General features: G+C 44.0%; 1 protein-coding gene across 4 annotated transcripts in view; it reads left to right on the top strand.

Annotated features, from left to right (window-relative positions):
* Window positions 1–21,039, top strand: part of PCGF5 (polycomb group ring finger 5) — a 124,382-nt gene that overhangs the window by 37,922 nt on the left and 65,421 nt on the right. For 2 of the 4 annotated variants that reach the window (XM_062214061.1, XM_062214057.1), the window contains exon 2: window positions 20,031–20,326. In XM_062214061.1, coding sequence (XP_062070045.1) covers window positions 20,215–20,326 — 112 coding nt within the window. In that variant the 5' untranslated portion in view covers window positions 20,031–20,214. Of the gene's footprint in view, window positions 1–17,898; window positions 17,985–20,030; window positions 20,327–21,039 lie in introns of those variants that run through there. The other 2 variants (XM_062214060.1, XM_062214059.1) reach the window with 2 other exon arrangements.

Genomic DNA, 21,039 nt, shown 5'->3' with positions numbered 1-21,039 from the left:
CTTTTTTTTATTATTTTTAAGGCACAAGAACAATGGAGTGCCAATCCAGAAAACCATCCAGGGCCATGGATGACATTTAGTTGGATTTCTTCAGTCTTTCTCATTGCTCTTTGTGTTTTGTGACATGAACGTTTTTGAGAACCACAGACCATTTGTTTCATAATGTGGCCCTTCACATGGGCTTATTCTATGTGTATTCGTGATTGGAGACAGGTTAGACCTTTTCAGCAAAACCATCACATAGATGATACTGTATTTGTCCAAGTTCATCAGCTCAGCAGGTACATGTCCAGTTGTGCCATTACTATGCCATTGAAGTCCATCACTTGGTTTAGGTAGTGTCCAACAGATTCCCAGTGTAAAGGTAGCCTTTTCCCTTTGTAATTCATACATGTACAAAATAAACTTTAGTTACATGGAAGTAAGGTGTCTCTGTAGACAGATACTGTAAAAATGGTGTAAACATCCTGTTGCTAGCAACTTGCATCTAATGGTTTTAGGACCTCCAAAGATCCTTGCCTGAGTCAATTAACAACATGGTTGGGAAATGGAGATGTTGCAACTCTTTATTATTTAAGTTGGCATTCTATTGTAAAGAGCTTTCCTTTTCCCCACTTGTTTATTTGCTTGTTTTCTTGTTAAAAATATGGGTTCATGGATTCTTTTCTTTGAATTCAGTGAATCCCTTAGTGTCATTCACAGACTGTCCTGGCGGTGGTCTAACTGGCATGATCCCTAGCATCTGGGGAGAGAAATACTGAATCCCAGGAGTAAGAAATATTTTTATCCCATTCACAGTGCATGTTTTGGTTTGAATTGTGCACAGATCACCTGGGGCCCAGAGTCCGCCTTCCTAACAAGCTCCCTCAAGATGCTAGTGCTGGTGGTGTGTGGGCTACAGTGGAAGTAGCAAAGCTGTAAGGAATCTGTAGGCTGATCTTGAAGAGTTAGAACTCTTGTATTAACTATGTATTGCACTGCTAATATTGCAGTGACGAATTTGCCTCCTGAACATGGACTAGAACTACATTTTGCAGAGTTGTCTCTGCCTTGGTTCCCAGAAAGCATGTTAATGAGGATGAGGGTGGCTGTTTTCCCCACTTGCATGCTTGCTTTTGCGCTTCTCTTGGCATCCCCACCTTTCAGAGAACTAGCTTCAGCTCCGGGTTTCTCAGTCTCAGTGGTGATTGTCTCCTTACTGGTGTTCTCCATTAGAGAACTATATTGATACCAACGGAAGTTGGGTAGTTCAAGATCTCCTCAAAAAATAAATGTTTGTTTTTTTTTTTTTCACTCTGCGGGAGTATGAGCTTTCTGCTGTTGGCAGATTTTAGTGGCTTCTGGTCAAATAATTTCCTTTTTCCTTTTAGAAGTCATTTCTAGACAGATTATTCTTGGCACCCTGGCCATTTGTAGTTTGTGACCATTACATTCATACAAATTCCAAATACACATGGTATTTTATTTTGCTTAGTTACATTGTTTATTTATGTTTTTACCGTATCCCCCTTTTTCTGATGCAATCTGATTTCCCCATCTGTCATCTGATTTATATCTTAAGAATTGAAGGGTTCTTAAGAAGAGAACTGTACGAGTGAGTGATGCATCAGATATGAGAGGGCACCAGCTTATACAAAAGTTAGAATCATCCTAGTTTAGCAGCTGCCTGTGAGCATTGGGGAATGAGTGAGTGGGGGACGGTGTGCCCATATTAATTCAATTAACAAAATCTGGAAGATTTCCAAAGCGCCTGTTTTGGATTTTGTTGTTTGTTTTATTCTCTACCATTTGTGTCTTTTTGCTGTTTATGGCATTTAGATAGATAGTTGATAATAACATTGGATTTCTGTAAAGCTTGGGCAGTTCCTGTCATAGGAATGATTCACAACTTTATATATCCCACTGTGCTCTCTTAGCTCCCCCTTCTTGCCAGGAGTCCACCTGCTGCTGGAGGCCCCTGACCTGCCAGCAAGTGCAGCAGCTCTTCTGGTCTGCCTCTTGACCACAGCACAGTCTTCTGTGCTCATTGGACAATATGGAGCTAGTTTTACTCTCCCTCTTTCAATAATGAATGTGTTACAGAGGTGATGAATATAGCCACACTATGAAAACATTACCCCTGGGCTAACCTGGAAATCTCCTCCTGAGATATGTAAGCAAGCAAGTTAGAGGACACCACCTGAAGATTTCTAATAACCACCAGTGTAGTTGGCTTAGTCTAGTCAGGCATCATTGTTCCACAGAGGCCGCGTGGTTCCTACAGCAGCTCAGCTCCAACACGACCTGTGGGCTGCACAGGCGCTGTCATGGGTTTGGGGGGCTAGTTCATGGCTGGATGCCAAGGCCCCGTGGAGAGCTGAAAGACTGTTTCAGGTGCCAGACACCTGGTACCAATTAGGCCCACACCTGCTTACTGCTGTTTGGTCTCTTCCTTTCTCCCGTGAGCTACACTTAAAAAAAAAAAAAAAAAAAAAAGAATCACTGAGAGTCAGAAATATTTCAGATTCTGGTCCAGATCTGTGTGGATCTTTGTAACTTTCCAAAAATATATGTGAATTCAGGGGATGGTAGTAAGTAGGAGAGCATGTTTCTCCTGTTCTCTCATTTTGGTGTAGGATACCTCATTCTTTTTGACACTGTAAAATTCTCAGATGAGCTGCTGCACTAAAGAACCCAGGAGGACTATGCATATCCTTCAGTGCCCAAAACAGTAAACACGCAGTTGTGCTAGGGAGTGTTCATGAAAGAAATGACCCATAGTGAAAAGGGAAGGCAGCTGAGTATGCCTTATTTCCATTTCCCACCTTATCAGTTTTTTCCAAGCATTGTTTGACGTCAGAAAACTTAAACTTCTCTTAATATTTCCATTACTGTTTTTGAACACTGTTTCAGTGTCAATCCCTGGCTAATTTATGCACATATGCATAAACTGACTTGCTAAATGCAAGCACAGGATTGCATATTGATATGATTAGCTGCGCTAATTGATTATTAGGTTGAAGAATACTCTGGAAAGTGAGTTGGTACCTCTGATTTTGCCCAAAAAGTCTTGATGATTTCTTTTAAAAAAATTATTCATTTGAAAGTCAGAGTTAGAGAGACATATCTTCCATCCACTAGTTCACTTCCTAGGTGGCTGAAACACCCAAGGAGGAGTTTCATTGAGGTTTCCAATGTGAATGACAGGGGCCCAAATACTGGGGCCATCTTATGCTGCTTTTCCCAGGCCATTAGCAGGGAGCTGGATGGGAAATGGAGCAGCTGGGACATGAACCCACATCCATATGGAATGCCGGCATCACAGGTGGTGGCTTAATCTGCTGTGCCATAACACTGGCACCTTGGGATAATTTCTTAAGAGTGTTACTCCATGACAATGAGTAACTTACCATATTGCTATGTAGCTTATTGTAAATGTGGCCAGCTTGCTAGGCTTCCTGGCCTCTGCCGGGTGCTGCCTGTCCCTGTCTTTGGGCTGTTTCCCATCAGACCTGATCCACATAAACATGAAACATCAATACCGATTCAATACTGGTCCAAAACAAATTAAATACCAGTTGTGAGAACAGAGAGACTTCTGTGAGGTGGAAAGGCTAAAAGAAGGAATGGTTTAAGAGAATGCAGGATTGTCATTGGCCTTCTTGGATGGTGAAGAGGAGTAGGAGGGAGATCAGCACAGTTAGTGGGGTGCAGTATAAGTCGAGGCTAGAGATTGACATGCATGTTGTGTTTGAGGGAGAGAGAGAAATGCACACTCATTTTTGAAGTAGAGATTTTACGTTGGAAAGAGTGGATCTAAGGATCTAAAGCTCGTCTCATGCCACGCCCCAAAGACACTCTGCCGTTGCAGGGCAAGGTGCTCTACTGGGTGGTTGAGCAGCACCAGACTAGTGTTGGAGTTGCACCACGCTGTTCCACTCCAGCTCCCTTGTGTCACAAGCCTTGTGATCCTGATTGTTGCAAAAACTTCTGTCTATGGCTTCCTTATTTATAAAATGAGGACAGTGATTATGTCTGAGAGTTGTTGCACATAATAAAGAAGTGATAACCATGTAAAATACATTCCACTGTAGTGAGCACCTGTTGCTGGTGGAGCTTGTTCCATTGTACAGCTCTTAGGCAACAGAGAGAAGTAGTAGAAGCTGTGCTTTGGAAGGCAGACTTTGATGGAGACTTAAGGGGACTTTGTGGAGTTGCCTCTCAGTTGCATGGAGTTAAAGATAGGATTTTAAAGGCATTGCCATGATTTCCAGCCTATGGGTGTGGGAGAGCACAGGAATAAGTATGAGGTAACCTGTTGAAAGAGACCATTCTGTTTCCACTACATCTCCATGTCACGGATTTGAGGAATGATCATGCTTGAAAGCCTTTCAGAAACCGTTTGTCAGAGTTATGGGGAATACCTCTTCATAGCCATGGAGAACGCATTCTGATCAGTTAGAGGAAGTAAATTACTCAGTGAGAAGGAACTGGAAGGTTGTTGGCTTGTTTTTTTTTTTTTTAAAAAATCAGGGTTAATATTTTATACTGTGTATTATAATGCTACTGTGCTGATAGGATTGTGGTAGACAGTTGACTTGGAATAAATTTAAAGGAAAATATGAATATCTGTAGATGAATTGCAGTCCTTTAGAAACTCATGCATGCTGATTCTGCCTGTTGTTCCGGTTTTGGAGGATAAGAAAATGGAAAGTCACTCCTAAAAATGAGAATTCTGCTTTAATGCTTATCCTTGAAGCTCTTCTGTCTTCAGTCAGTGGAAAGTAAGAAGTAGAAAGTTTGAAGTTTGACTAAACAAGTTCTCTTCTGTTTTTGTAAATAAATGAATAAGTCGTGTGTCAGTTCCGTATTCATGGCGGAAATGTCAGGAAAATTTTACAACCTGTACATTATGCTGATGAAGAAATAGGATAGTATTACAAACCACTCATGCTTTTGTTTATCACAAGACATTTTTACTTGCAAAGTGCTGCTTTTCTGTATTTTGAATCTGAATATCATAGATGTTTCCGTATCTGGTACAATGAGTGTTCTTATATGCAGTTTAAGTGTTTTCAAGGGTGACGGCTTGTGAATGCTAATAGTGACTGTCCTAGCACTCTACATATAATGCCATGCATTAGCTGACATCAGTGGTTGTTAATTCATCTTGATATTTGTGCCTTAGAAAATGTAATACAGGTGAATCATTGAATAGGGTGATTGTGTGAAAGGTCTTCAAAACATTCGTGGAAAAGCATGATATGAAAAAATTGTGCATGGATTTCAAATTTTTTTGCATCAAAACAACTTTTTAATTCCCTTCTCCATGAACGTTTTGAAGTGCCCTTTTATGTGTGTCAAGTAATCCCAGTGACTGTTCAGTGATATGTAGTGCAAATTAGTTCTGTGCCAGCTACAGGAATCATCTGTTCCAGATTCTTTTGATCCAATACGAAACAGTATCTAGAATTACATACAGTATAAATTTACTTTAAAATAACCATATTGTGGTTTGTACCCTTAGGAGTTACATAACTATGAGTGAAGATTTGGTACTCCTTCCTTTGTTTAGTTCAGCCAACCCCTCTCTGGTTCCATTTCCTTCTTTGTCTTCTTCAGATCCGATGCAGTCATCCCTAACTTTCTCCCTATTCTTACACCGTACTTTAACCGTCCATTAGCTTTTTAGCTAGAATGTTCATCCATTGTCCTGCTCCTCTTCCAGTGATTGTCTGAAAATCAGGATTGCTAGAATAAGCTATCCAGTTCCCCTGGATTTTCAGTGCTGTTTGGTTTCATAAAAAAAAGTTCCTGTATGTGCTCAAATCCCCTCCCCCCCATTTTCCATGTTCAATTCTCTCCTAGAGAGGTTGTGTTCCTTCTTGGTGTTGAAACATCCCTGGAACTGGAGAAATCTCAACCTCCATCCCCAACAGACACAAGGTGCAGCAGTGGTGTTGCTGCTGCAGTCTCCCCCTGTTGGCCCCTGGCCCCCTTTTCTCTGTGGGTCCATGACTTCACCTGGCATTTCCTTGTCTACTTGCCACCCTTCTTCTTATAAGGACACTAGTCCTATTGAATTACGAGCCCAGCTATTCCAGTGTAACCTCATCTTAACCCGATTACATCTTCGAAGACCTTAGTTCCAAATAAGCTCACATTCATGGGTACCAGTGGCCAGAACTTCAACATTTCTGTTTGGGAAACACAATTCAATCCACAGCAGGCACTTGGCTCTTTTTTTTTTTTTTTTTGACAGGCAGAGTGGACAGTGAGAGAGAGAGACAGAGAGAAAGGTCTTCCTTTGCCATTGGTTCACCCTCCAATGGCCGCCGCAGCCGGCGCACCGAGCTGATCCGAAGGCAGGAGCCAGGTGCTTTTCCTGGTCTCCCATCGGGTGTAGGGCCCAAGCATTTGGGCCATCCTCCACTGCACTCCCGGGCCACAGCAGAGAGCAGGCCTGGAAGAGGGGCAACCGGGACAGAATCCGGTGCCCCAACTGGGACTAGAACCCGATGTGCCGGCGCCACAGGTGGAGGATTAGCCTATTGAGCCGCGGCGCCGGCCAGCACTTGGCTCTTAATGTGGCAAACTAAAATCATAAAGTTAACATACAGAAACATGAAATGTTTTTACTGTTGTCAAGTATGGATATCATAAATGCTGACTTTAAAAAAATTTTTTAAAGATTTATTTGTTGACTTGAAAGAGTTACAGAGGTAGAAGAAGAGAAAGATGAAGAGAGAGAGAGATTGTATTCACTGATACACTTCCCAGATGACTGCAATGGCAAGGGCTAGGCTCAGCTGAAGCCAAGAGCCAGAAGCTTTATCCATGTCTCCCACTCGGGTGTTAGGGGCCCAGACACTTGGGCCATCTTCTACTACATTTCCCAGGCCAGTAGCAGGGAGCTAGATTAGAAGTAGAGCAGCAGAGACTTGAACAAGTGCCCAAATATGGGATGCCAGCATTGCAGGCTCTGGCTTTACCCATAATGCCACAATCTTGGTCCCATAAATGCTGACTTCTTTTTTTAAGGTGTATTTATTTGAAAGGCAGAATTACAGACAGAAACAGAGGGAGAGAGACAAAGAGGTCTTCCATGCACTGGTTCACTCCCCAAATGGCCACAATGGCTGGAGCTGGGCTGATCTGAAGCCAGGAGCCAGGAGCTTCCTCCAGGTCTTCTACACAGTGCAGGGGCCCAAGCACATGGGCCATATTCTGCTGCCTTCCCAGGCCATCAGCAGGGAGATGGATTGAAAGAGGAGCATCCAAGACTCAAATTGGTGCTGATATGGGATGCCAGAGCCACAGGCAGAGGCTTAACCTACTATGCCACAGCTCTGCCCCCAAATGCTGACTATTAAAACCAAAATTCTATTTATCTGATTTTGTTAAAGGCTACTTTATTGTTGACTACTTCTAAAGTGAACTATCTTCACTGTTTTAAAGACTTCATATGTGTACTCATGGTTGCATGAGTTCAGTTTCTATTTACAGCAAGTCTTCCCTCTGCTCCACTTAACACTTCAGACTTCATTGGTAAAAAAGTTTAAAGAATAAACAAAGAAGTACTATAAAGAAAATGTGACCGAATAATTATAGTCATCAAGTTCCAACTGACTTCTCCATCGGCATTTGTGATAAGTTTCATTCTTCTAACCCTTTTAGGAAGTGAAGGATCATCGTGAAGGTCAAATCACAAGCAACAGTTCTTGATGAAGCTTGCTTTTCAGAAGCATAAGTGAATAGGCTACATGTAATCACTTCCTGGAGTTTTTGGTAGTTTTCTCAATTTAGTATATTAAAATGGCAGAATCTAAATGGTCTGAAATCGGTGCCTCCTCTTTTGTAATTCAAGGAGAAATATGGGTAGGTAATAAGTAGATCTCAGGCTTGGTGACTTGTGCAAAAAGTTCTTGGGAACTCATTTTTTCTGTTTATTGATTCTTTTTGATTTGCATACAGTAGGCATCCAAAGAGCTAGGAAGAGAGAATGTTGCCCACACCACATATGGTTGTGTAGAAATAAAAGCATCCCCTACTCCTTAGGCTTTCAGTGCAGACCTCGTCCCCACAGCTGCAGCATCTGTATTTTCAAATGTGCCCTCTCTTGTTGCAGCAGCTGCCTTTCAGAGAAGGCTGGTGGAGTCTCACCATGCCGTCCTCCAGAGCTTCATTCTGGATCAGGATCTGGGCTGCCAAAGCTGCCCATGGCAAGGCTGGAGTTGACAGATAACACACTCCAGAGTGACTTGCCAAGGGCAGGCCAGCTTGCAGCACTCTCTGCAAGTATGTAAGCAGATAGCTTACTGCTTGAAGCTCTGTTTTCTCTTAGGTCAGCACCTCCAAATCCTGGGTGGGATGGGAAAATAACTTCTCTTTGACATCACCAAGACCACTGGATGTGTTGAGGTGGGAAGTGTGAGGCTGAGCATGTCCTTTGGCACATAGGAGAGAATGTTCTTGTTTAGTATTCACTTTCCCTCTGTTGATAGACTTTCTCTATTGTGACACGGGGGAAATCTCAAATTAGAGCAGAACTTTATGAAGTAGAATCAAACAGAGTTGTCTAACGGTAGTGACAATGATGATGCAATTCCTTATAAACTCCTGTGTTCTACACATTGCCTTGGAATGAGAAATCATGGAATTAAATTAACACATTGCCCAAAAATGTTCTGGTTTGAAACTGTCATCAAGTGTTTGTCAAAATTACAGAACTTATCAATCATGGGGCACAGGCAACTTTAATTGCTACCATTTACACATCTTCACAGAAGTTATCCTCTAGATTTGCAGGAGTTACCAAGCTATCACCCAAGGGTGAAATCTGACTTGCTGCTATTTTTTTTTAAAATAGGGACCACAGCTACATCCATTTATATATGTATTATTTTAGCCCTATGTGAGCAGAGTTGGATAATTATGACAGAAACCTTCAAAGCCTACCCTGTTTACTTGTCTGTCCCTTTGCAGATAAAATTTGCTAACCCCTGCTCTAGATAACACTTTCAAGTTGCACAAGCATACCATTGGACAACTGGAAGTATCCTTAGGGATTGTGTGTCCCAACTCTAAAATGTAACAGATGGGAGATCAAAGCTCACGAAGTGACTTGTCACCTCACTTACACCTGGCTGCTGATTTTTTTGACCAGTTTGGAGAAGGAATATTTTTCATTGACAAAGGAATATAGTCACAGAATATTGGCTTTGAAGTTCAGGGCATTTGCTTCCAGTATTTACAGGTAGGAAGAAGGGAAAGGAAATTCACACTCAGGTAATTTTGTAGACACTGGAGTTGGAGAATGATAATTTCAGTGTAGTAACTCCTCCCGGACAGCATCAGAACACACTTCTCTGGGGAAGTTCAGTGTTTTCCCTGTGCTACGTAGTGTGGCCCCAAACTGGAATGTCTTGCCCTCACCACTGCCTCTGTGTGTGTGTGTGCGTGCTTGCACATGTGAAAGTGTGTGTGCTTCTTGCTGATGATTCTTCTTCTATTATGTAAACTTTTTTCAGGCAGAATAGAATATAATTGGTTATGTTCGATTGGACTAAATATGTCACCTATTGGCTAGGCCTGCCTCCCTAAGACTGTATATACCCAGGACACTCAATTTTGAATGTTTGTAAAACCCTTTGATCTCTGTATCCATCCCGTCCCTTGATTTCATCTGGAGATGACTCATTTAAGCCATGGTTTTCATATCTTATTTGTTGATCTCTTAGAAAGTATCCTTATTTTCAATTTTTTTGTTGTAGGGGGGAAAGAGAAACCCAGCAGAGAAGTTAGGTGACTAAGTTCTGCCACTGTGTACATCCTAAAAGCCAGCAACTTGCACTTGGGCATTTGTTCTAAGTAATTGTCATCAGGCCTTGAATTATATCCTCATGTTTCATCATCATTGTGTCTAAATAGCATGGAACAATTGGAACATAAAATTATTAAAATTAATGCAGCAGGCATTTGTTTGCATTCCATAAACTGAGTCTGTTAGTTGTAGCATCTCATACAATCCTCGTAAATACTCCTGTGTGATGTTTTCTTTTCTTGGGGCCTTTTAAGGGACGTAAAAACTGAGGCAGAGAGTGGTTGTTTGCTTAGGACATAAGGACAAGTAGGGGTTGTGCCAGAATTTAAACATGGGCAGTAAGATGTTAGTGCTGTGCTTGTTCATTCATCCATCCATTCCTCCATTCATTTATTTAACAAATATTTAATCAGAACAAATTGTGTTTAAGATGAGGTTCTAGGGATGCAACAGGGGTGAACATAGCCTCGCCTCCATAGAGATTATTATGCTGCTTGTGTGCTGGAATCCTGTGATCTCATGTGTCATCAAATTTAAGATGCTTCCATGCTGGTGCTTTTTCTAGCTTCTCATTAAGATGGTTCAGAAATTTGGTAGCAGGAAGGGCCTTTTCAAGTCATCTAAGATAGCCCCTTTCAACAGAAGCGGCCATTCAAGACAGAGAGTGCTTCTTTCCTCTTGAGCTATCAGGGACAAGTTATCACCACTTCTAGGACCATTGTAGGGTTTATCACTCTGAAAGGTAAGACGTAAGAATTTTTGTCTTGTAGGCAGTGTCTTGTAGCCAGCTTGAATTTAGGCCAGTTTTCTCTTGGGTTTTCTGCAGACCAAGACAAAAATTAATCAGTATCTTAGGTGTTGAGTGTTTTGAACAGTTGCAAACAGAACCAGCACACTGCTTCGAGAGGTCTCGGGGTTTGGTGGTCATGGTGGTGGTGGTTGTCAGAGTGCTCAGCCCAGGTGGAACTATGAGGAGGAGAGGGGGTAGGGGTCCTGGCCATCTTTGGTGCAATGCCATCTCCTTTTCCCGCCATGCTTCCCTTGCTCCTGCTACCTCCCCACCCTCCCAGGCAGTAAAGTGTTACTGTGAATATGCTTGCTTAACTGTTAACTAAAGCCTTGCCTCCTTCCTTGGCCTTTCTTCCTTTGGACTAAGGAATCTGCTCATCTTGGCCAAACCGGGAATAGATAACTCAAGACATGGCTTATAAGAGCTTCCTTGTGACCCAACCTGGATAATTTGCGTTTTAATGGAAGAGATTTCTGCTGTCTCCTTACCCCCTCCTCATGTTGAGGGAAATAAAGACTAAAAACATTTTTTTTTTTTTGAAGAGAGACAGAAAGAGCTCCAGTAGTTCACTCCTCAAGTGGGTGCAATGGCTGGGGCTGGAGTCAGGAGCTGGGCATGCAGTCGACTGGAGTGGCAGAAACCCAGTTACTGGAGCCCAGGGTCTGCATCAGCAGGAAGCTAGAGCCGGGAATTGAACTCAGGCGCTCTGATGAGGGACACCCGTGTCTTAATCACTAGGCTAAATGCTTGCTGTAGGAGTAGAGTCGTAACATGTCTCTTGAAATGTTGAACTAACCCCAATTATTACAATTTTATAGGAACTATAGTTTCTCTTGCACAACCTTGAATTATTTAGTGAAATATTAAGGTTTACCTATCTTATTTTGAAATTCTTGATGTGATTAATGTTGAGTTCACAGAAAAGAGTACTTTTTCACCATTGCAGTCTTACTTTACATTCTTTAAAGTCCTTGCCTGGCATGATTTTTTCACTACATCTCAATATCAGAACATTTGCTGGGTGATCAGCATTGCTAGATACTATTGAACTGCTGGTGGTCCACAAAATTACTATTTATGCCATACATGTTTTTAAGTCCCTTTATATAGTTTAAAATTTTTTTAAAGATTTTATTTATTTATTTTTTTGGAGAGATAAGAGTTACAGACAATGAGAGGGAGAAACAGAGAGAAAGATCTTACATCCCTGGTTCACTCCCCAAATGGTTGCAATGGCTGGAGCTGCGTCGATCTGAAGCCAGGAGCCAGGAACTTCTTCCAGGTCTCCCACTGGAGAGCAGGGGCCCAAGGACCTGGGCCATCTTCTACTGCTTTCCCAGGCCATAGCAGAGAGCTGATCAGAAGAGGAGGAGCAGCCGGGACTCGAACCAGCACCCATATGGGATGCCAGCACTGCAGTTAGAGGTTTAACCTACTGAGCCACAGTGCCGGCCCCTATAGTTTATAATTTACTATTTCTCACCTGTCGTCTCATTTAATTGGCCACATGGTCATTAAGACAACACATAAATATATCAAGAAAATCTTGCCTGTTGACAGTGATTAAAATGAAAATATAATATCCCTTTTCATAGAAAGAGAATGAACGTGATAGAAGTGAAAAGATTTGTCCTGACTAAAAACCAGGTTCTCTTAACTTTGGATCTGGTGTCCTTTCTTCCAAGCCACAGCTGCCTGTAAACTTAGGACTTTTTCTTCAATTCTTGTGCCTGATCTCCTCTGATACTTGATAATCCATGTTACTTACTGCTGTTTTACAAAAACTCCTAATTTACAATAGTAGACATTCAGAATTGACGATCATTCTTAGTTTCTGCATTTAAATATTTGTCCATTTATGATCTTCAGGAACGTAACCTTCCAAAATAACACCCGTTGTTCTGGAAAGATGTTATAAAATACCATGGTCTTGATGACTAGAGTCAATGCAATTTTTGCTTGCAGTTTGTCCGTACTTTGATTTTATTTTCTATTCTTCCAATGTGACTGGAAGTTGCTCCAGCTAACTGTTGACTTCACAGTAAGCAAAACATAGCTAGTTTTTTTCTGCCTCCAACAGGGAAAAAAAATTGTTGGTTCCTCTTTTTAGAATAATACAGTTAGAGTACTTCAAACTATGTATCTAGTTTCATAGTTTTTCTCAGACTCACCTTGTTCTATACCTATTGCTGCTCTTCTCTACTCATTTTTAGAATATTAGTTTATCTTTTTTCCCACTCTTTCCCATTCGTCATTCACTTTTATAGCGATCAGGATTGTGCCTGGTTGTGGTTGTGACCAGCAGGGCCAGCATGTAGGATTAATTTCTTGACCACCCTGAGGACTCCTTTTTTCAATTGGAGCTTTTGTGACTTGATCATGTTCCACTTAACACTTTATTAATAAATTTGGTATGTTGCTCCATAATTGTTTCTTGTGGGTAAGTCTTTACTCCCTGTTGTGCTGTTAATTAATAGTCCTAGAGGGCAAGTATTATGCCTTGACACATCCTTTGTAAAGATCTCTTCAAGAAGAAACACAAGAAAGGATACACAGGATCTTAGAATGTGTGCAGTTAATCAGATATGTATTTAGTTGAGTACCTACTGTTTGCCACCTACTCTGCTAGGGATGTACAGTCAAGTGGCAGATCCACTGGGCTTACACTCTAACAGAAAGTTCAAGCTAGTAAGCCAGATAATCTGAGACAGTGTGATAAGAGATTTGAGAGAATGAATATGAGTTGTTATGAACATATATGGTCTGTGTCTATAGACACGTGGGAAGGTGGCCTTTGAAATCAGCTGACACCTAAAGGATACATAAGGACTATCTGATACAGCAGGGGTGATGAAAGATGAGGAGATTAAGACTGGGTGCTCTTTTGGAAGGCAATTCCTCTGTCTAATTAGAGGGTAAAGAGACCATGGCTGGAGCATGGAGTTCAAGAAAGAAGCTATAGATGTGCCAGGGATGTGGGATAGCCTTATTAAGTGTTGGCTTTATCCTAAGAATAAGCATTGTTTGTTTTGTTTTTCTGAACCAGGGAGCAGCATGATCAGATGCATAGTTAGAGTCCTTTGTGCTGTGCTGTAGAGGATGGTTTGTCAGAGGAGATCTGTAGGGAGAATACTTAATAGTTCCTTGAGTAATAGAGCCTAAGATGATAATGATCTCAACAGGCTAAGTTATGTGGAGGGATTCAGCAGAGGGTCCTTGAGAATTACTGGATTTGGAGGGCAGGAACAGTGAGAGAGAGAGAGGGAGGGAGGGAGGGAGGGAGGGAGGGAGGGAGAAGGGAGTGAGAGAGTTATGGGCGATGAGAAACCATTCAGTTCTTGGGTCCCTCCTATTCCTCCATCATTGATTTTAGACAGTCATTGATTTTAAGCTATATTATTCATGACCTTAAAATAAATACATGTAATCCCAATAGGAGACCCCTGTTAAAATTTCCTATTTCCTATGATCTATTCAGGAATATTGTTAGATTACAGAGAGTAGTTTATGTGTTGGTGATGCTTTATGTTCAAAAATTAAACATACTTAAACATACTAAGCATACTTAGTTAAATAAAAATTATAATTAAAATAGTCTTATTTAATATTTCAGAGAAAGTTAAGATATGAAATAAAATGAACTATTTTTCAGATCCTTTATCCCATTAAAAGCCAATTAAATAATGGTAAATTTATTAGGGAAGAAAGGAATGTGAACTTGTCACTACAGAATTACCCATCCATTGCCCAGCTTTAACAGAAATAAAGAACTGGACATAAAACATAAAGTAATGAAATCATTTTTTTAGATACACAGATAGCTCAGCTCAGAATAGTTCCAAAGATTGTCAAGAGCCATTTGTCATCACCTGGAAGAGTCTAGGTGAGGAATCAAAGGATGCTGGCATTATGGCACAGAGTGGGAGCCTGCAGTCCATATTGGAGTGCTGATTTGAGTCCTGGCTCCTCTGCTTCTGATCCAGCTAACTGCTAAGGCACCTGGGAGCAGGCAAATGATTCAAGTACTTGAGACTCTGCCACCCATGTGATAGACCCGGATGGAGTTCCTGGCTTCTTCCTGGTTCAGCCCCAGCTGTTATGGCCAGTGGGGGAGTGACCCAGAGAAGATCTCTCTCTCTCTCTCTCTCCCTCTCTCTCTCTCTCTCTCTCTCTCTCTCTCTCCCTCCCTCCCTCCCTCCCCCTCTCTCCCTCTCTCCCTCTCTCCCTCCCTCCCTCTCTCCCTCTCTCCCTCTCTCCCTCTCCCCCCCCCACTTGCCTTTCAAGTAAGTCAATAAATCACTGCTAAAAATGAAACCACTGGGGCCAGTGCTGTGGCTATCGAGTTAAGCTGCTGCCTATGGGTGCCAGCATCCCATATGGGCACTGGTTCAAGTCCCATCTGCTCCACTCTGCATCCAGCTCTTTGCTATGGCTAGGGAAAGCAGTGGAAGATGGCCCAAGTCCTTGGGTCCCTGCATACCCATGTGAGAGACCTGGAAGAAGCTCCTGGCTCCTGGCTCCTGGCTCCTGGCTCCAGGCTCCAGGCTCCTGGCTTCAGATCAGCCCAACTTCGGTCTGTCTCTCTCTCTCTCTCTCTCTCTTCCTGTGACACTGCTTTTCAAATAAATAATTTTTTTGTTAAATGAAACCACAGCTAGGGAATCATTAGTGGACTTTCACTCCTAAATGACATTAAGGAAGCTATTTCCCTTCCCTCCTCCTTCCTTTTTTTTTTTTTCTTCTTAATTTGTTTCTTACCAAACCTCCTTTAAGTTCTTAGACTTGAGCATTTCTCTTAAGTGGTGTAAATAAAATTGAACTGTCACCTTTGTTTTGATCTTGGCTGCATCAAAACCAGCTTTGTAATTAACAGTTTGCCTCCTCTTAGAACCTTGGCTTGTACACCTGTGAAATGAGAAGATGGGAGTGGATTATTGCTAACGGGACTCTCCACCGTGATTTCTTTTATCCTGCCTTGTCTTTTCACTAGTTCTGTGTGTCCAGCTGTTCCAGGCCGTGGTTGACTTGAGGGTCCCACTTGTCTTTGAGATCTGTTTTCAGAGCCACCCCCACATAGTGAGGCTGTTAAGAGGCAGGACCAAGGGGCTAGAAGATAACCAAATAGCAGCCCTTAGGGAAGAGAGAGGGGGCAGTGGAGCTCCCCAAGATTTCAAGTTTAAATACTCAGAATCTACACATAGCCCAGGAAAGCTGTTCCTTTATTACATTCCCTCTTGCCATTGTTTTTGTCACTTGTTTTTTTCCCACCAAACAAATGCTTGCCTTTTTAATTTGTGTTGTTTTCTTTCCGTGTGTGCACATTTGGGGGCCAGAGGAGATGGAGTGGTTGTGAACAGGGCAGAGGAGAAGCCACAGAACCTGTGCTACAAACCTTTGCTGCCTCTGGGGTCACAAAGCACAGATTTCCTTACAAAGTTGGTCCCTCCCTTTGCAGGGTCCTTCAGGGCCACCCCATCTCCACCACCACCTCCACCTCGGACACTGCTCTGTAGCACGGGTGTGGTTGCCCTCCATTGCTGATGTGTGTCCTCCTGCTGCCCACTCCCAAGCTCATGTCCTCTGGAGATACTGACTAACCTCACTCAGCCTTGGACTTCTTTAAAGACATTTAAAATGCATTCAGACACAAAACAGAAACAGCAAGTTATTGTGTGGTGTTGTAGTTTATGTATTAATATCTTTCATTTCATATTTAGAACATCTTAGAAATTGGGTGACTTTCCACATATTGACCTGTTTAGTCTTTGAGATGAAAGATGCAAACAGTAATCCCTTGGCTGTTAAATAATTTGAGTTTTTTCCATGCTTTTTGTGATTGCTGGGTCTTACTGAAGAGGATCCTAGCTTAGAAACTGGCGTGTATAATTTTGCAAAATAGTTGTTAAAAGGACTGCAAAAATGTGACCATTTAAATAGCTATTTCAGGAAGCAAAAAGTTCTCCTGTGATATTAAGAATGGCAATTTGTTTTGCTTATGTCTCCTCTACATATATTTAATTATAAAGTGGACAGTTTTAAAAACCGCCTTGTTCTTTAAATTTGCAATGGATCTTTGAATATCTGGGTGGTGGCTGGACCAGAGGTGGTTTGTTCTGTTGGTTTCTACCACTGTCATCTCAATCTATTACTGTAGTAAGAAGGTGACTGCTTTCAGTTTGAGGTAAAGCAAATACTTTGCATTAACACCCGACCCCCAAACACACACACCTTACTACTGTCAGTCCTTTTAGCCAGCTACCCTGGCTGCTACAAAAAGGAAGGTGTCCTAATTGCAACAGCTTCTTGCCTTTCTGATACACGTAATTCAGATTTGCCCGTTGATGACTCCCTTTGGGATGTTGGTTTTAACTTCTGTTCCCCTGGTGAAGACCGCACTGCTTTGCCAGGAAGACTGGATTGCAGTCCTCCAGGCAGCAAAGGATCAGATCTAACTTATGCTTTACAGAACTCGGTGGTAGAAACTTGTGAGTTTGTGGAATGCAGAATGAGGATTGAATGAGGAGTGCTTTAATGCAGGCTGTTGAATGGATATTTTTGCAATGAATGGTCTCTTGTCAATCTGAAAGTCCACTAGAAAGAGTCCCGGGGTTTTTTGTTTGTTTTGAACGTTGCAAAACAGTCGTAATTCTTCACGGTTCATCCCTTCCCCACCCCCGGCGACCCCCACGCTCCCACAGCAGCCCCCTCTCAGTTATCAGCGGCCGTGGCTTCGGGCCCGCCCTGCCACACACGTTCGCTGGTGATTCTGAAAGTGTGAATCGAGGGGTCACTTCGTCCCCACTGCGGCACAGGTGTGAAAGACTCTGCTAAAAAGACAAATTTCTCAGCGTGACTCACTCTCAACACTGACCGTTGTTGCTCTTAACCTGGCCAGGAAAGATGTACCCGTCAGAGTTACGATGAAAACAACCAGGAGGGGGCTGGTGGCGAGGATGCAAGCACTGAGATAAAATTTGGCCAAAGCTGTGTGTCTGGGCGCACAGGAGCCGCAGCGCGGGCGGGCGGAGCGGCCGTGGCACCTGCGAGAAGCTCGGGCGGGGCCAGAGGACGGGGCGGGTCCCGAGGGCGTGGCCCGCGCGGTGGGCGGGGCCTTCGGGGGCGGGTGCAGCCGCGAGCCGGGCGGGGCCGCCGGTTGGAAGGGGGTGGAGTTGCCCTTGGAGGCGGCACCGGCCCTGGGCCCCGAGGCCCGCCGCGCCCTATCGGGCCTGAGCGAGTGGCCCCGCGGAGCCGGCGCGCTCCCGCCTGCAGGGGGAGGGCAGACAGGGCGCGGGGACCGGCCAGGCCGCGGCGGGCGTTGTTTCTCTTTCACTTTCCTTCGCTCTGAGGCCGGCGCGCTGGCGGGCAGGCGGCGGCGGCGGCGGCGGCCGCTTGGTAGGTACCGGACGGGCTTGCGAGGGGCCGGGGCGCCGCCCGCGCCTGCGCCCGCGCACTGCGCCCAAGTTTGCGCCCCGGACGGACGCGAGCAGCACCTCGGGACACCTGCCGCGGCCGGCCCGTCTGGAGCCGGGAGAGCCTCGGGGGCGGGGGCGGCCAGCTGAAATCCCGGGGCCTGGAGCCGTGCCCTCCCCTCGGGGGCGGAGAGGGCAGCCGACTGCTGGCGCCCGGACCGGGAGAGGCGGCTCACGCTCCGCACTCAGCCCCGGGCCGGCCCGAGCTGCGCCGTGGCGGCGCCTGGGCCCGCGCACCTGCCGATCGCGCGGGCGTGGGCTCCAACCACGGAGCACAGGGCCCGCCGGGTGCTGCCCGAGGACGCGAAAAGTTCCCTCCTGCGCCATCACCGCGAGGAGTTGCTTCCTTGAAGCTTCTTGGTGGCAGGGTCGGGTCGTGTGTGACTTAGGATCTGAGCACACCCCGCATCGGAGCCGCGCTTTTCCTCTGTCCGAGGACTTTTCTCTGAGTCCGGAGCGTGGTGGCAAAGCCGTGGGAAATGCAAGGCGGTTAATCCCAGGGTACGGAGCAGGAAGCCGAGACGCGGGCTCGGCTGTTAAACACTTGGCCGAAGGTCAGCAGGGCCCAGGGCCAGGACCCTGGCCTCGCCATTGGCTGCGCTGACTGTCTGTGACACCCACCGCACGATTTCCCTGAGCGGATGGGAAGGTTACAAACAGCCCCTCTCTTCCCTGCGCGTTCCAAGAGGGTCTGTGTTAACGACGCCTGTTACCATTCGGGTTGCTTAATCCTTGCCTGTGAGTTAGCTACGGTGGGGGAAAAGTTCCTGTTCGTGGAATGAACTCAGGAAAATCAGCTGCTTCTTTCATGTGGTGTTATTCTGAGAAGACACATTCCTTGTAAGAAAGCTTTCAAACTTTTTTTTTTTTTGGTAGCCTAACTTTATTTACAAGCTGACTGTGCTAGATGTTTCTAGAACTGTCGATGACAATTAGTTTTTATTGAGTGTTAGCGTTGCATATATTGTCTCATTGGATCCTCATCACTCTAGGAAGCTGGCATTCACATTTGCATTTTTATTCTTTAAAAACATCGAGACCCAAAAAGGAAAATAATGTTGCCCAGATTATATATCTGCTAAAATATCGCTTCTATTGAAGTGAAGTCAGTCTATTAGAAGAGAGAAGGGGTGAGTAACTGTAAATCAGAATACAAGTAACTGGTGTCAGGAGAGAAGTCAGCATTCAGAACTAGGAGGAATGGCATTGGAGAAGGATTTGAGGGATGAGTGGGATGCAGAGGGGAGGAAGGGCTCATTGGATAGAAGGTGTGGAGCCCAGCCCATCAGATAGAGGGCATGGAGCCTGCGAGGGAGCAGGGGGAGGAGCAATCCTTTCCTTTTGCCTGCAGGAACAGAGGTGTTGAAAGATTTGTTAAGGTCAGCCTGTGGAGGTCTTATGTGACAGGCTAAGAAACTTAAAACTTTTCTGTTTGTGAAGAGGAGACACTGCCTTTGAGAAGCCTCAGATGTGATAGAATAAAATAAACCTCGTGGCAGAATATAAAGTGGACCCCAGCTGGAGCAGTCCTATGCAGGTTGGACCAGGCAAGTGTGCAGAATGGGCAAGGACACCAACTTGATCTGACCGACTGCTGCTGCTATATTATAGGGTGCAGACAGAAGTAGACAGAAGTAGGGAGCATTCTGACCGAGAGGATACCGGCTTCAGCTTGAACCTTCTAACTCGTGTTGGCAAGAACTGGGATCCTAGAAGGGCACTCGAGCGGATGGTGAAAATGCGTTACTGAACAGGTGAAGATACCAACTGGTGTTCCTAGCTTTGGGTGTCATTCATGTAGAGGCCCGTTTTCCGTCATTCTGAATTAAGTTCTAGCAGATTCACAGGTTAATGGTACAATGAAGAATATATGCTGTTCACCCAGTTTGGAGCATGAATATATTGATACTAATATGTTACAAGGAATTTGACACCACTTTCTCTCATCTTTTAAAAATGGTTTTGGAAGCAGACATGGGAAGGCTGAACCACCAAAAGGAGTGATGACCAGCGATCTCACAGTACATCTGGCTGTTAGTTCTCATGCTTCGGACACCCTACTGGGAACGCCACACCAGCCCTGGGATCGGACTCTCATCCACTTAGTACCCCTCTTTGTCTGAACTACTAAAGCCAGGCTCAGCTGACCACGAATGGCTACCCAAAGGAAACACCTGGTGAAAGACTTCAACCCTTACATTACGTGCTATATCTGTAAAGGGTATCTGATCAAGCCAACTACAGTGACGGAATGCCTCCATACTTGTGAGTATTCTCTTATGCTGGGAGCTACACCTGTATTTGTTCCATTAAAACTGCCGTCTTTTGTTTTGATCTAGATTTTAACTTTTTAAAAAGTGAGTAGTATTCCAAGCATTATCTTTGAATTAATGTTCTTACTTGTTCATGAGATACCAGTGGCATGAGGTTTTCCTTCTATTAGTAAATTCTCAATCATTTGATTTTTTTCTTCGCGCTGTAAAATGTTCCAAGAGTCACGGCACACATTTTTGGTTATGGTGTTTTAAAAGGTAGACTATTTCAGGATTTGTTTAATCTTAAAATGTATACCACAGGGATTAATGTGCTGAGAGGTTTTGTTTGGATGCACATACTTTAACTCATTGGTTTCTAAAGTATGATTTCTAGACCAGCAGCTTCATTGTCAGGGCCCCCTGGGAACTTTTAGAAATGCAGAATTCCAGGCTCCCACCCTGGATTTACTGAATGAGAAACTGTGGGAGTGGGCCCAGCAATCTGTGTTTTAAAAGTGCTCTCCATGCCTCTGAAGAATCAGTTGTCCTAGCATCGCATCTGAGGACCTCCTCTCAAATTTCATTGTCACCTGTCTCAGACAAGGAAGGGACATTTTTATAGCCACTTATGTCAGGATTATATGTATTTTGTGTCTCTGCCATTATGACTTTCTTATGTCAATGAAACTAATTCTAGTAAGTTCTAGGTTAATGCTTATTATG

Source organism: Lepus europaeus, chromosome 17 (assembly GCF_033115175.1).
Source record: "Lepus europaeus isolate LE1 chromosome 17, mLepTim1.pri, whole genome shotgun sequence".
Taxonomy (NCBI): domain Eukaryota; kingdom Metazoa; phylum Chordata; class Mammalia; order Lagomorpha; family Leporidae; genus Lepus; species Lepus europaeus.
Note: the sequence above shows the minus strand (reverse complement) of the source record. Positions and strands in the feature narration are given on the sequence as shown.